Source organism: Mobula hypostoma, chromosome 4 (genome assembly GCF_963921235.1).
Source record: "Mobula hypostoma chromosome 4, sMobHyp1.1, whole genome shotgun sequence".
NCBI lineage: Eukaryota > Metazoa > Chordata > Chondrichthyes > Myliobatiformes > Myliobatidae > Mobula > Mobula hypostoma.
Window position 1 is genome coordinate 154,153,838 of NC_086100.1, and position 15,450 is coordinate 154,169,287.

At 41.2% G+C, this 15,450-nt stretch overlaps 1 protein-coding gene across 5 annotated transcripts in view; it reads left to right on the top strand.

Moving 5' to 3' along the window:
* Positions 1-15,450, top strand: part of LOC134345692 (chondroitin sulfate N-acetylgalactosaminyltransferase 1-like) — a 224,682-nt gene that overhangs the window by 195,755 nt on the left and 13,477 nt on the right. For all 5 annotated transcript variants that reach the window (XM_063046763.1, XM_063046760.1, XM_063046759.1 and 2 more), the window contains 2 exons: positions 2,719-2,820; positions 5,426-5,604. In XM_063046763.1, the coding sequence (XP_062902833.1) occupies positions 2,719-2,820; positions 5,426-5,604 (281 nt within the window). The remainder of the gene's footprint in view (positions 1-2,718; positions 2,821-5,425; positions 5,605-15,450) is intronic.

Genomic DNA, 15,450 nt, shown 5'->3' on the forward strand with positions numbered 1-15,450 from the left:
AAAAAGGGGATAAGATTCCATCTATGCATATCTGCTTTTATCTCTGAGATTAATGGCCCATAATTTACCTGTGACAGTGTTGAAAGATCCTTCGGCAGGGTTATTCCTAAATATTTTAATGATTTAGCTTCCCACTTAAGATCGTATGTATCCTGCAATTTTTTGGATGGTGTATAATTTAGGGACATAACCTGCGTTTTCTTTACATTTATTTTATAACCTGATATTTTCCCAAAGTCATCCAACAGTGTAAACAATCCTATAAATGATTTTTCTGGTTCACTCAGATAGACCAAAACATCATCTGCGAATAACGCCACTTTCTGTTCAATCCCTGCCACCTTGATACCTTTTACGATTTCGCTCTGTCTTATTAGTTGGGCAAGTGGTTCAATATATAGCGCAAAAAGGAGAGGAGAAATTGGGCATCCCTGTCTAGTGCCTCTCTCTAAAATGAAGGAGTCAGAGAGGTCCCCATTTATCTTAATTCGGGCTGTAGGGCTGTCATATAGAGTCTGAATTACTTTAATAAACCTTTCTTGAAAGCCGAATCTTCCTAACACTCTGTATAGGAATGCCCAACTAACCGAATCGAAAGCTTTCTCAGCGTCCAATCCTACTACCATTGTCTCTGTCTCGTTCTTATTAACCTGTTCTAATATGTGCAGGGTTCTCCTTATGTTGTCCTGTGTTTGTCTTTGTTGAATAAATCCAGTCTGGTCTAAATGGATTAGGCCAGGTAAAAGCTTTTCCAATCTGCGCGCTAATATAGATGTAAATAGTTTGTAATCTAAATTAAGAACACTAATTGGCCGATAATTGCCACATTCTAGTTTATCTTTATCCTCTTTAGGAATAACTGAAATAATCGCTTCTCTCCAGGAAGGTGGAGTTTCTCCTCTCTGCAAGATCCAATTAAAGGTGTTAAGTAGTAATGGGGCTAACTGTGTCTTCAGGGACTTGTACCACTCTGAGGTAAACCCATCAGAACCCGGGGACTTTCCAGCCTTTAACCTAGAGATGGCCACGTTCAGTTCTTTGACAGTTACTGGTTCTAATAAACTTTCATTTTGTAAATCTGTAAGTTTAGGTAGATCTAAAAAATTCAATACACTGTCTATATAGGGTTCATTGGGGGCCCGGGGTTGGGAGTACAGCTCTCGATAATACGTTTCAAAACTCTCTTGAATTTTCCCTATTGTACTCTCCACAAGCTTTGTCTTTGGATTCTTTATTTTATGAATTGTATTGTCCGCTTGTTGTTTTCGTAATTTATATGCTAATAATCTAGCTGATTTAGAACAATGAATTTCATGCCATGTCAGTGATAGTAAATCTAATTCTGATTCTTCTCTGCCCCCCCCTTCCCCCACTGGGTAGGAAATTTAAAAGCCTGAAACCGCATACCACCAGGCTCAAGGAAACCTCTATCCTGCTGTTTAAGATTATTGTACAGTTCCCTTGAACAAAAAGACCTCACAATCTATGTCGTTATGACCCTGTGTGTGGTAAACTGTATATATATGTTGTAACGGGGTACCTGTCTGGACACGCCCCTCTGCTGACTGCTCCTGTGGCTCCTCCCACAGACCCCTGAATAAAGGTGATTGTGCCACTGCTCCTCCCTCAGTCCAGGGCAGATACTCAGGATGGTTGAGTTCACATTTTACTGCTAATAAAAGCCTTTCAGTATTTACTCTACTTCCAGTCTTTTGGAGTAATTGATAGTGCATCACTGTGTTTATTGACCACTTTCACTACACTTCCTGTGTAACTTTATTCTTCACCTTTACTACCTCAGTGCACTGTAGTATTGAGTTGATCTATATGAATGGTATGCAAAACAAGATTTTCACTGTACCTCCAGAGAGTACATCGAAACTTGTGCCACGGGAAGGAATTTCTTGGCCTTAATTTGAACCTCCATCATTTTCTATATTTATATTTGAATTGCCTTCACATCTCAAAACTAACTTGTATCAAGTAGACATTAACCTGAAAGGATTCTACAGATTAATTGGTATTATTAGTGCTTCCAGATATGGACTTATTGAAAAAGAGCATTTCTTTTCCTGAGTTCCTGCATTGTGGCCTGAGATGAGGTTTGTGAATTCTTTCAGCTCTCTATCTTGTAGAGTTGCAGAGCTTGGCCATTAAAAGCAGTTTGATAGATCTATGGGTGTTAAGGAATCAGGGATGAGATGATTATGCATGAAAATGGAATTGAAACAAAAGATTGGCAATGATCTTATTGATTACTGGAGCAAATTCGCGAGGCTGAATGCCCTATTTCTTATCTTCTGTGCCTTAGCAATGTTGAAATAATGATAAATATTGGCCAGACGTTGCCTTTTTCTTCTTCAAAATTTAGCTGTGTGATATTTTATTCAAAGCTTGACTGAACTGAAGCAGCCTTGGTCTTAACATCTGACTCAGAAGAATGGATTTCCAGCAGTGTGACAGTTGACTAAGGTATTATCCTGGGTTATATTCTCCAGCTCCCTTGAGCAGGGTTTAAACCGATAACCTCGTGACACAGGGATGGGAGAACTTATAGCTGACAAATAAACCACGACTGGTTTAAATTGGGTTGAGCATTCTGCCATCTTTGAGTCAAATGGATATAATTTGGAAATTTTTATTTGCTTTACCTTTCCATGCAGTATGGGAAATTCAAGTTCAGCTGAAAATAATTCTCTTTCTCTTCGTGTCTTCCAGGGAGGTGGGTGTTCGAATGGATGGCAGAGTTCACCTCACTGTGGTTTACTTTGGGACAGAACAAGTGAATGAAGTAAAAGCCATACTTGAATATGTGTCCAGGTGAGTGCTGGCCACTGATGGGTCAGGCACCATTGACCAATTCTTCTGACCTACCATCCACCCCCTCCTCTCCACTAATATTAATTGTTGAGGTTCAATGTGTGGAGATCAGGAAAGGGCCAACTCACTTGCAGGAGAAAGTGGAAGAGGTTTATACCTAAGAAACAGAAAAAGAGAGATGTTTAACGAACAGTTACAAAGGTGAGCAAAATAAGGAAATAGGCAAACAGTTTTCTAACATTCCTATACACTCTATACAATTTGCGTACACAGGCCTGACTTTGTCACTGAGAAACAAATTACAATGTTAATTCAGTGAGAGTTACTCATTTGCCTGGGTGTCAGCTCTAGCCAGAGGTAGCAATGTAAAAGAAACAATGAAAACCATGTTGGAAATTTTCTCTATCTCCATGGTAGTAAACTCTCTGAGAGTGTGGTGGGCAGAAGCAACTCAGAGGACTTTCCTAATGAGACCATCTGATGTCAAGTAGCCTTTTTTGTTTGAATATGTAATGAAACTAGTTGCTTCTTTCTTGTCCCCTCATGACCATTGCTTATTGCAAGTACACTATGCTCAAACTGAAACAACTTCTATGTACTAGTCTCCACCTTTACCCTGCTCTAACCTACCCTTATCCCTGAGCCAGAGACCCAAGATCTCACTCAGCCAAGGGCCAGCAGATTTCTGACCCTCCATTATCTGCCCAGACATTGTGGCCAATAATCTAGCTAATTTTTACATCCTTTCTCTAATCAACTACCCTATCATCTTTCCTGATTCCTCCCTATAACCTTCACAATCCATTTCCAATCTGGATCCTTGAATCAATGAAACATTACTCCCTGAGAAGATGTGCAGTAGCTGGGATAATACTCGTTACATGGAGGTAACACTTCATTATTCCTGCAGGTGTCTTTTTGGATCTTGTAAATGGACACAGTTACTTACCTCCACTTGGGAAGAAAGTCGGGCAATCCACATTCCAGGGCAGCCTCCTTCCTATCTGAGGAATTTCAATTTGCTGCAGCCACTGTAACACCAATGTAGCCCTTGCCAAAATTATCTGTTTGAAGTGGCCAGTTCATTAAATTAAATCTTTCATTTTGCTGCTCATCCTTTCCCTTTGGAAAGGTGCTGTTTAAATACTGTGGTCCTTCGGGCCTATAAAATTACTGTGTTTGAGTAATTTTAATTCTGGTTTAGAGCTAACCTGAAAGATTTTTTTATTGGCTTGGGAAGTGGTTGGCAAATGGAAGTCAGGATACAGTAGCAGGAATTTCCTGTTTGATTTTCCTTTAATTTTTCAAGGTGTGATTTTTGTTGTTGTTTCCAGTCGTGTAATTTAATATATTAGGCAGTTGTATGTGCTCCACCAATCTCCAACTATGTCAGATAGATCGTTCCTGTCTTGGATTGGACTTGGTCAAAGCATCATCCACCTTCAGGGAAGCACGGTGGTGCAGTTAACCGAGCTGTTGCTTCACAGCAGGTTTGATCCTGACCTCTGGTGTTGTCTGTGTGGAGTCTTCACTTTCTGCCTGTGATGACACATTTCCTTCGGGTTCTTATAGGTTAAATTGGTCATCGTATATTGCTCCTAGTGTGTAGGTGAGTGGTAGAATCTGGGGTCGGGGGCGAGGGTGGTTAATGGGAATATGGGGAGCATAATATTGGCTAGATTAGGATTAGTGCAAAAGTGGGTGGTTGCTAATTGGCGTTGACTTGTTGGGTCAGAGAGCCTGTTTCTGTGTTGTCTCTGTCTCTAAGAGTCTATAACAGATTTACACAGATTTCCTAGAAAATCCTGATGAATCAGTGGAAATTCTGCGCAGGTTTCTGATCCTATATTTTCCATATTACAAAGACCTCCAACTCCATCCCTCTGTCAGCCCACCTGATGTTGAAATTCTCAGTCGTGTCTTCTATGCCTACCATACTGCTCCACCATAACCTCTAGCTCACCTGCTCGCTCACTGGAGTGACAGCAACCATCTTGTCTTAATCCTTTCACTTTAATCTTATTCAATACCAAACTTTCTTTTACAAAAAAAAATTGAATTCCACATGGTGATAGTGGTAACTTCCAAGATCTCCAGAGCAAATCTTCCACTGTGATCTGGATTTGCAAAAGGTAGTCCCAGATATTTAGCTGAAGTGGGAAAGAAAAGTGGATATAAGGAATTTATGAAGTATCAGTTCATTCTAAGTGAGGTGTGTATCATTTTAATGTGTGGTTGATAATATAATGCTGGCATTACTACCGAGAGCTGCATGTACTATTGTTACCTCTCACCCTGCAGCTGTCACGATGGTCCAGTGTGGATAAAGAAACACCTCATTATAGGCATGTCAGGTTGCTGTGTGCTTGCAGAACCACTTGTCTTCCCTGAATTGTAATGGACACAATGATAGAACTTTTGATGTTCTTCTCCTTAAATAGTCTAAACCAAAACTGCTGCTATTTAATTTGTTACTCTTGATCTAAAATGCGATTCCTGTATAATGAAGACACATACTTATTTAATTAGGAACAGTGTCTGCCAACTGTTGGAACAGAAAAAAAGTACTAACAATGAAGTAAAATTTTCATCTGCCTTGTTCTAGAGAAGCAAACTACAAGAACTACACCTTCATTCCCCTGGAGGAGGATTTCTCCCGTGGGAAGGGCCTGGATGTTGGTGCTCGTGCTTGGAAGGGAAACAATGTCCTGTTGTTTTTCTGTGACGTGGATATATACTTCACAGCAGAGTTTCTGAACACCTGCAGATTGAACGCCCAGCCAGGTACCTCACTGATAACACACCAAGAAACAACTTGATCCCCTTCAAAAGTCTGGCACAAACATGATGAGCTAAGTGGGCTCTTTTTGCACTGTAGGATTCTATACCTTGCATTTATGTGGGGCTTTTGATGATCTCTGGATATTAAGAAGTGCTTTTCAGCAATAAGAGTACCCTTTGAATTGTAGCTGCTGTTATATGGAGGAAATATAGTGCCTATAAAAAGTATTCACCCCTTTGGAAGTTTTCATATTTTAGTGTTTTACAACAATGAATCACAGTGGATTTAATTTAGCTTTTTGACACCTATCAACAGAAAAAGACTCTTTGGTGTCAAAGTGAAAACAGATCTCTACAAAATGATCTAAATTAATTACAAGTATAGAAGACAAAATAATTGATTGCATAAGTATTCACCCCCTTCAAGTCAGTATTTAGTACATGCACCTTTGACAGCAATTACAGTCTTGAGGCTGTGTGGTTAGGTCTCTATCAGCTTTGCAGGTATGGACACTGCAATTTTCACCCATTCTTCTTTATAAAACTGCTCAAGCTCTGTCAGATTGCATGGGGATTGTAAATGAACAGCCCTTTTCAAATCCAGCCACAAATTCTTAATTGGATTGAGTTCAGAACTCTGACTTGGCCACTCCAGGTCATTAACTTTGTTTTAAAGCCATTCCTGTGTAACCTTGGCTTTATGCTTGGGGTCACTGTCTTGCTGGAAAACAGATCTTCTCCAAAGTCACATTTGTCTTGTAGACTGCATCAGGTTTTCCTCCAGGATTTCCATGTATTTTACTGCATTCATTTTACCCCCTACCTTCACAAGCCTTCCAGGGCCTACTGCAGTGAAGCATCCCCACAGCATGACGCAGTCCATGCTTCGCGTTAGAGATGCTGTGTTTTTGATTATGTGCGGTGTTGGGCTTATGTCAAACATAGCGTTTAGTCTGATGGCCAAAAAGAGTAATTTTGCTTTCATCAAACCACAGAACCCTCTTCCTGCTGACTTTAGAATTTCCCACATGCCTTCCAGTGAACTCAAGCCGAAATTTCATGTGGGTTGTTTTCAACAGTGCCACTCTCCCATAAAGCTGTGACTAATGAAGCACGTAGGCAAAGTTGTATGGGCAGTTTCTCCCATCTCAGCCACTGAAGCTTGTAACTCCTCCAGTTGTCATAGGTCTCTTGGTGGCCTTGCTGACTGTTCCCCTTCTTGCAGGGTCTCTCAGTTTTTGAGGACGGCCTGCTCTAGACAGAATTACAGCTGTGCCATGTTCTCTCCATCACTCGATGTTGGTCTTGATTGTACTCCAAGGGATATTCAGTGACTTGGAAATTCTCTTGTGTCCATCTCCTGAATTGTGCTTTTCCAATAACTTATTCGCAGAGTTGCTTGGGGAGTGTTCTTTTGTTGTCTTGGTATAGTTTTTGCCAGGATACTGACTCACTAGCAGTTAGACCTTCCAGATATAGGTGTTTTTTTACTACAATCAATTGAAACACCTTGACTGTACACAGGTCTCCAAAAACAAAACTCCCATTTAACTGATTATGTGACTTCCAAAAGCGATTGGCTACAGCAGTGGTGATTTGATGTGTCATATTAAAGGTGGGTGAATAATTATGCAATCAATTATTTTGGGTTTTATATTTTTAATTAATTCAGATCACTTTGTAGAGATCCAAATTAAATCCACTGTGATTCAATGTAAAACAAAAAAACAAAAACTTCCAAGGGGGCTGCATGCTTTTTACAGGCACTTTATCTAAGAGGGTGCAGCTTCAGAATAAAAGGGTGTTCCTTTCGAATAGAGATAAAGAGGATTCAGCAGGTAGCGAATCTGTGGAATTCATTGTCAGAGACGGCTGTGGAGGCCAAATCGTTGGGTGTACTTAAAGTGAAGTTTGGTGGGTTCTTCATTAGTAAGTATGTCAATAGTTATGGGAAGAAGGGAGGAGAATGGTGTTGAAATTGAATAGAAATTAGCCATGATGGAATGATAGAGAAGACTCAATAGGCCGAATGGCTTTTAATCTGCTCCTACGTTTAACAGTGTTATGTTCTAAATCAGGGGTTCCCAACCTTTTTTATGTCATGGACCCCTACCATTATTCAAGGGGTCTATGGACCCTAGTTTGGGAACCACTCGTCTAAATGTAGCAGTTGGCAATGAGGTAGTGATGACATGTTTCAGTTATAGTGCCTATTACAAGCATTGAACTCCACCCCCCACCCCCCCGGGAAGTTCTCATGTTTTTATTGTTTTACAACACTGAGTAACAGTGGATTTAATTTGGCCTTTTTGATGCTGATCAACAGAAAAGACTCTGTCATGTCAAAGTGGAAACAAATCTCTACAAAATGAACTAAATTAATTACAAATATAAAACACAAACTAATTGATCGCTTAAGTATTCACCCCCTTTAATATGACATACCAGGTCTTCACTGCTGCAGCCAATTGGTTTTAGAAGTCACGTAATTAGTTAAATGGAGATATGTTTTTGGAGAACTGTGTACAGTCAAGGTGTTTCAATTGATCGTATACACCTGTATCTGGAAGGTCCAACTGCTGGTAAGTCAGTATTCTGGCAAAAACTACACCATGTAGACAAAAGAACATTCCAAGCAACTCTGCAAAAAAGGTTATTGAAAAGCACAAGTCAGGGGATGGATACAAGAAAATGTCCAAGTCACTGAATATTCCTTTGAGTACGGTTAAGTCAACCATGGAAAGGATATACAGTAGCACAGCTGTAAATCTGCCTAGAGCAAGCTGTCCTCAAAAACTGAGCGACTGTGCAAGCAATGGACTAGTGAGAGAGGCCACCAAGAGATGTATGATAACCCTGGAGTGGCTGAGATGGGAGAGATTGTGCATACAACAACTGTCGCCCAGGTGCTTCACCAGTCACAGCTTTATGGGAGAGGGGCAAAGAGAACGCCACTGCTGAGAAAATCTCACATAAAATCTCAGCTAGAGTTTGCCAGACGGCATGCAGGAAACTCTGAAGTCAGCTGGAAGAATGTTCTATGGTCTGATGAAACCAAAATTGAGCATTTTGGCCAACAGGCTAAATGTTATATTTTGTGAAAGCCAACACCACACATCATCAAAAACACACCATCCCTACTGTGAAACATGGTGGTGGCATCATGCTGTGGGGATGCTTCACTGCATCCAGCCCCGGAAGGCTTGTCGAGGTAGAGGGTAAAATGGAGCAAAATACAGGGATGCAGTCTGCAAGAGAACTGTGACTTAGGAGAAGATTTGTTTTCCAGCAAGACAATGACCCCAAGCATAAAACCAAAGCTATACAGGAATGGCTTAAAAGCAACAAAGTTAATGTCCTGGAATGGCTAAGTCAGAGTCCAGACCTCAATCCAATAGAGAATTTGTGGCTGGACTTGCAAAGGGCTATTCACTCATGATCCCCATGCATTCTGACAGAACTTGTAAAGAAGAATGGGGAAAAATTGCAGAGTCCAGATGTGCAAAGCTGATACAGACTCAAGGCTGTAATTACTGCCAAAGGTGCATCTACTACATACTGACTTGAAGGCAGTGAATACCAATGCAATCAATTTGTGATGGAACAGGTTGAAAATGCTATTTGTCCTACTAACCATGCCCCCTTTGCCCGGTTATTCACTCTTCCTCGTTCTGTCCCTGGTCTAGTTTCCCCAGTAGTTCATGCACTTTGCCCTCCTGTTCTGTAGTTCTTGGGAGTTCGCCAACCGGACCCCAACAGTAAAACAATTGCTAGCTTGGCTAATCAAAACAATCCATAGAACCATAGAACCATAGAAACTACAGCACAGAAACAGGCCCCTTGGCCCTTCTTGGCTGTGCCGAACCATTTTCTGCCTAGTCCCACTGACCTGCACACGGACCATATCCCTCCATACACCTCCCATCCATGTATCTGTCCAATTTATTCTTAAATGTTAAAAAAGAACCCACATTTACCACCTCGTCTGGCAGCTCATTCCATACTCCCACCACTCTCTGTGTGAAGAAGCCCCCCCTAATGTTCCCTTTAAACTTTTCCCCTTCACCTTTAACCCATGTCCTCTGGTTTTTCCCTCCCCTTGCCTCAGTGGAAAAAGCCTGCTTGCATTCACTCTATCTATACCCATCATAATTTTATATACCTCTATCAAATCTCCCCTCATTCTTCTACGCTCCAGGGAATAAAGTCCTAACCTATTCAACCTTTCTCTGTAACTGAGTTTCTCAAGTCCCGGCAACATCCTTGTAAACCTTCTCTGCACTCTTTCAACCTTATTTATATCCTTCCTGTAATTTGGTGACCAAAACTGAACACAATACTCCAGATTCGGCCTCACCAATGCCTTATACAACCTCTTCATAACATTCCAGCTCTTATACTCAATACTTCGATTAATAAAGGCCAATGTACCAAAAGCTGTCTTTACGACCCTATCTACCTGTAACGCCACTTTTAGAGAATTTTGTATCTGTATTCCCAGATCCCTCTGTTCCACTGCACTACTCAGTGCCTTACCATTAACCCTGTATGTTCTACGTTGGTTTGTCCTTCCAACGTGCAATACCTCACACTTGTCAGTATTAAACTCCATCTGCCATTTTTCAGCCCATTTTTCCAGCTGGTCCAAGTCCCTCTGCAGGCTCTGAAAACCTTCCTCACTGTCTACTACACCTCCAATCTTTGTATCATCAGCAAACTTGCTAATCCAATTTACCACATTATCATCCAGATCATTGATATAGATGACAAATAACAATGGACCCAGCACTGATCGCTGTGGCACACCACTAGTCACAGGCCTCCACTCAGAGAAGCAATTCTCTACCACCACTCTCTGGCTTCTTCCATCGAGCCAATGTCTAATCCAATTTACCACCTCTCCATGTATACCTAGCGACTGAATTTTCCTAACTAACCTCCCATGCGGGACCTTGTCAAAGGCCTTACTGAAGTCCATGTAGACAATATCCACTGCCTTCCCTTCATCCACTTTCCTGGTAACCTCCTCGAAAAACTCCAACAGATTGGTCAAACATGACCTACCACTCACAAAGCCATGTTGACTCTCCCTAATAAGCCCCTGTCTATCCAAATGCTTGTAGATTCTGTCTCTTAGTACTCCCTCCAATAATTTACCTACTACTGACGTTAAACTCACCGGCCTATAATTTCCTGGATTACTTTTCGATACTTTTTTAAACAACGGAACAACATGAGCCACTCTCCAATCCTCCGGCACTTCACCCATAGACAGAGACATTTTAAATATTTCTGCCAGGGCCCCCGCAATTTCAACACTAGTCTCCTTCAAGGTCCGAGGGAACACCCTGTCAGGTCCCGGGGATTTATCCACTTTAATTTTCCTCAAGACAGCAAGCACCTCCTCCTTTTCAATCTGTACAGTTTCCATGGTCTCACTACTTGATTCCCTCAATTCCATAGATTTCATCCCTTCGGTTAATACTGGTTTATAACTCATAAAAATAAGGATTCTGGACACAGGTATTCCAAACAGTTTCACTTATTTTCATGCACCCTATTGCTTCAGTTTGTAGACAGCAGAACAGCCCAAAAAGACCCAAGAGACAGTTTGGGGTGTCCTAAAATAATGCCTGGATTAGTGGGAGCAGTCGCACTACACCCTAAGCAAGCGGATTTAAATCCTCAGTTTGGCTTTGCTGACAGGTGTGGAAGCTGGATTTGACGATGAATAGTTATATTGGAAAGTTATCAACAAAGTGAGTTGTGGAGAAAGCCTCTGTATATTTGTAAATGTTTGACGTATTTGTTTTTATTTGTCTATTTGTAAATATTTCTTTTATTCTTCACAACTTTTGGGCAGATTTTGCTCTCTTTGTTTCACCTGGCACGACATAAAACCCTTTGCACTAACATGCTGTTGCGGTTTACCATCTGTTTTTTTCCAACTGGTGACCCTTGTCCGGCACGCTTACCCACACCTGATAGTGGGGTGTGACACAGTTATTTTGTGTTTTATTTTTTGTAATTAATTTAGTTTGCGTTGTAGAGATGTGTTTTCACTTTGACATAAAAGTGGAGGTGTAGAGGTGTAGTAGACAGTGAGGAAGGTTCTCAGAGCCTGCAGAGGGACTTGGACCAGCTGGAAAAATGGGCTGAAAAATGGCAGATTGAGTTTAATACAGACAAGTGTGAGGTATTGCACGTTGGAAGGACAAACCAAGGTAGAACGTACAGGGTTAATGGTAAGGCACTGAGGAGTGCAGTAGAACAGAGGGATCTGGGAATACAGATACAAAATTCTCTAAAAGTGGCGTTACAGGTAGATAGGGTCGTAAAGAGAGTTTTTGGTACATTGACCTTTATTAATCAAAGTATTGAGTATAAGAGCTGGAATGTTATGATGAGGTTGTATAAGGCATTGGTGAGGCCGAATCTGGAGTATTGCATTCAGTTTTGGTCACCAAATTACAGGAAGGATATAAATAAGGTTGAAAGAGTGCAGAGAAGGTTTACAAGGATGTTGCCGGGACTTGAGAAACTCAGTTACAGAGAAAGGTTGAATAGGTTGGGACTTTATTCCCTGGAGCGTAGAAGAATGAGGGGAGATTTGACAGAGGTATATAAAATTATGATGGGTATAGATAGAGTGAATACAAGCAGGCTTTTTCCACTGAGGCAAGGGGAGGAGAAAACCAGAGGACATGGGTTAAGGGTGAGTGGGGAAAAGTTTAAAGGGAACATTAGGGGGGGCTTCTTCACACAGAGAGTGCTGGGAGTATGGAATGAGCTGCCAGACGAGGTGGTAAATGCGGGTTCTTTTTTAACATTTAAGAATAAATTGGACAGATACATGGATGGGAGGTGTATGGAGGGATATGGTCCATGTGCAGGTCAGTGGGACTAGGCAGAAAATGGTTCGGCACAGCCAAGAAGGGCCAAAAGGCCTGTTTCTGTGCTGTAGTTTTTCTATGGTTTCTATGGTTTCTATGTCTTTTTTTGTTGATCATTGTCAAGAACGCCAAATTAAATCCACTGTGTTTCAATGTTGTAAAACAATAAATCATGAAAACTTCTGGGGGGGGGTGAATAGGTGAATACTTTTTATAGGCGCTGTATATTGATAGATAAACATCAACTAATACAATTTACATGGTCAATCTCAATTTGTGTATGGGGCGTTCAGTTTGTTCTCTCAGCTGAAGTGACACCCCTACAATAATGTAGCACTCCCTCTGTGCTGCACAGCAGAGGGACTAGGAGCTGCATTGAAAGGTGACAGGACCACAACTGAGCCAAGATTTTTACCAGCAACACATTACTTTGTGGATTTTGTGTTGAACTTTTCTGGCTTTTGCTCCTGCAAAATATGTTGGAATAGTTGTTCTAAGGTACAGGTTTATATATATAATATTTTAGTTAATGAGGTGATGCTGGGGCCTTCTCTCCAAGCTAACCCAGTCTGCCTGATGAAGCTGCTCCCACTGAGTTTGGGGCTTTTGACCAACGATGACAACGGAATGGCACTGCATATCCTAGTTAGAGCAGGTATCCACATGACATTGATACTTTTGCCCTTGGTGGAAGTTACAGTCATGCAGATCCCATGAACTTGGTAAACTGCTGTCTTGCATCCTAGAAGTATTGGAAAGGGGTCAATAGATACTGAGTTCAATGTTGGCTATCAATCAACAAAGCTCTGTAAAAATTGTTGCTACATACTTTTGACTTGTTCTGGTGTATGTAAGCAAAGGAAGGAGAGGAGTGATGCTCTATTGTATTTGGCAGTGGGTGGGTAGTAGGGATACCTGGTTGTAATACACCTACTTTGCCCTGCTGTTCTAGTAACTATATTGACATTTATAGTTTCCTTCTACACGTGTCGAATTTCAAATTATAAACTCAAACTCAGCAACTGGACATTCCTCCAAAACAGAGGAAGCATCTGCACAGCTACTTTAATTTCTATCTATAAATCTCTTGACAGGAAAAACAATGAACAAAAATTCTGATGCTAAAGTTTCTCACCTTCTTGTAATTCGCCACCTTGAACAGCTGGCAATCACATTGCAGGAATGTGTTAGTAAGTTTGTTTATCCATCACGGCATCACAGGCAGATTTAAAGGATAATTGCAAGGTCGTTTTACTGCTTCTACTCAGTTTATCCACACATCTGAAAGACAGCCAGAATGACAAAATGGATCATCCAAATGCTACCATTCAAGTATATAAATTTTTTTTAAAATTTTAAACTTTTAGTCAACTTAAGTGTGCTGCTATTGACACTTCACTAAAGTTTCCTCCCATTCCAAAACCTCACTCCAAGTTTTCGGTATTTCCTTTTTATCCCTTTCCCTCTTTTTTTCCTTCCCCAGTTTTATTTTGGAAAATTTGAACCATTGCTTCATCCAATTCCCATAGCATAGAGATGATCCCATCACTGCTGGGAATGGTACCACTGGGACTAACTTGGCAAGAGGGTCTCTCTATGTACAGAATTGAATTTGAAATTATGCCTTGATTTTGATGGTTAATTCTACGTCCTTCAGTTTTGATGCCACGTAGTACCTTTGGATGTTTCACTGAACTTGGAGCCTGTGCCAGAATTTGCAGTATTCAGGTTCTCCACTCATCTGAAGAATGGGCAGCAGTGAGAATTTAAACCAACACTGATTTTCCTGCAACAGTACAGTACCTTGGCACTGAATATCTGAAGGAATGGCAATACAAACATTTGTAATGGATTTAAACGGAATTACAACAATTTGCAGATCACTGAGCATTGTCAAAAAGAAGCAAAAGACTGCTTTTATTCATTATTCTATTTAACTCCTGGAACTCGGGCATCAAGCTTATTGATAGATCTGGTCTGAGCTTATGTTAGTCATTTCTTGGCATCCTCTATGCTCCCAGATGTCAGGAAATTCCAAAGAAATAAGGTTACCTGCTTTGACCAGTCTTCATTCTTTTGATGAAAGCATCTTGAACAGACTGAACTGGCCAACATTTTGTGAATCTAAGAATCTTGACACGAAGACTCAAAGAGTTATGACACAAAGGTTGGGGGTGTTGTGGATAGTGTGGAGGGCTGTCAGAGGTTACAGCGGGACATTGATAGGATGCAAAACTGGGCTGAGAAGTGGCAGATGGAGTTCAACCCAGATAAATGTGAGGTGGTTCATTTTGGTAGGTCAAATATGATAGCAGAATGTAGTATTAATGGTAAGACTCTTGGCAGTGTGGAGGATCAGAGGGATCTTGGGGTCCAAGTCCATAGGACACTCAAAGCTGCTGTGCAGGTTGACTGTGTGGTTAAAAAGACATACGGTGCATTGGCCTTCATCAACCATGGGATTGAGTTTAAGAGCCAATAGGTAATGTTGCAGGTTTATAGGACCCTGCTCAGTCCTCACTTGGAATACGCTGCTCAGTTCTGGTCATTTCACTACAGGAAGGATGTGGAAACTATAGAAAGGGTGCACAGGAGATTTACAAGGATGTTGCCTGGATTGGGGAGCATGCCCTATGAGAATAGCATGAGTGAATTTGGCCATTTCTCCTTGGAGCGCCAGAGGATGAGAGGTGACCCGAAAGAGGTGTATAAAATGATGAGAGGCATTGATCGTGTAGATAGTCAGACGCTTTTTTCCAGGGCTGAAATGGCTAGCACAAGAGGGCACAGTTTTAATGTGCTTGGAAGTAGGTACAGAGGAGATTTCAGGGGCAAGTTTTTTATGCAGAGGTTGGTGAGTGCGTGGAATGGGCTGCCGGCGACGGTGGTGGAGGCGGATACAATAGTGTGTTTTAAGAGACTCCTGGATAGGTACATGGAGCTCAGAAAAATAAGG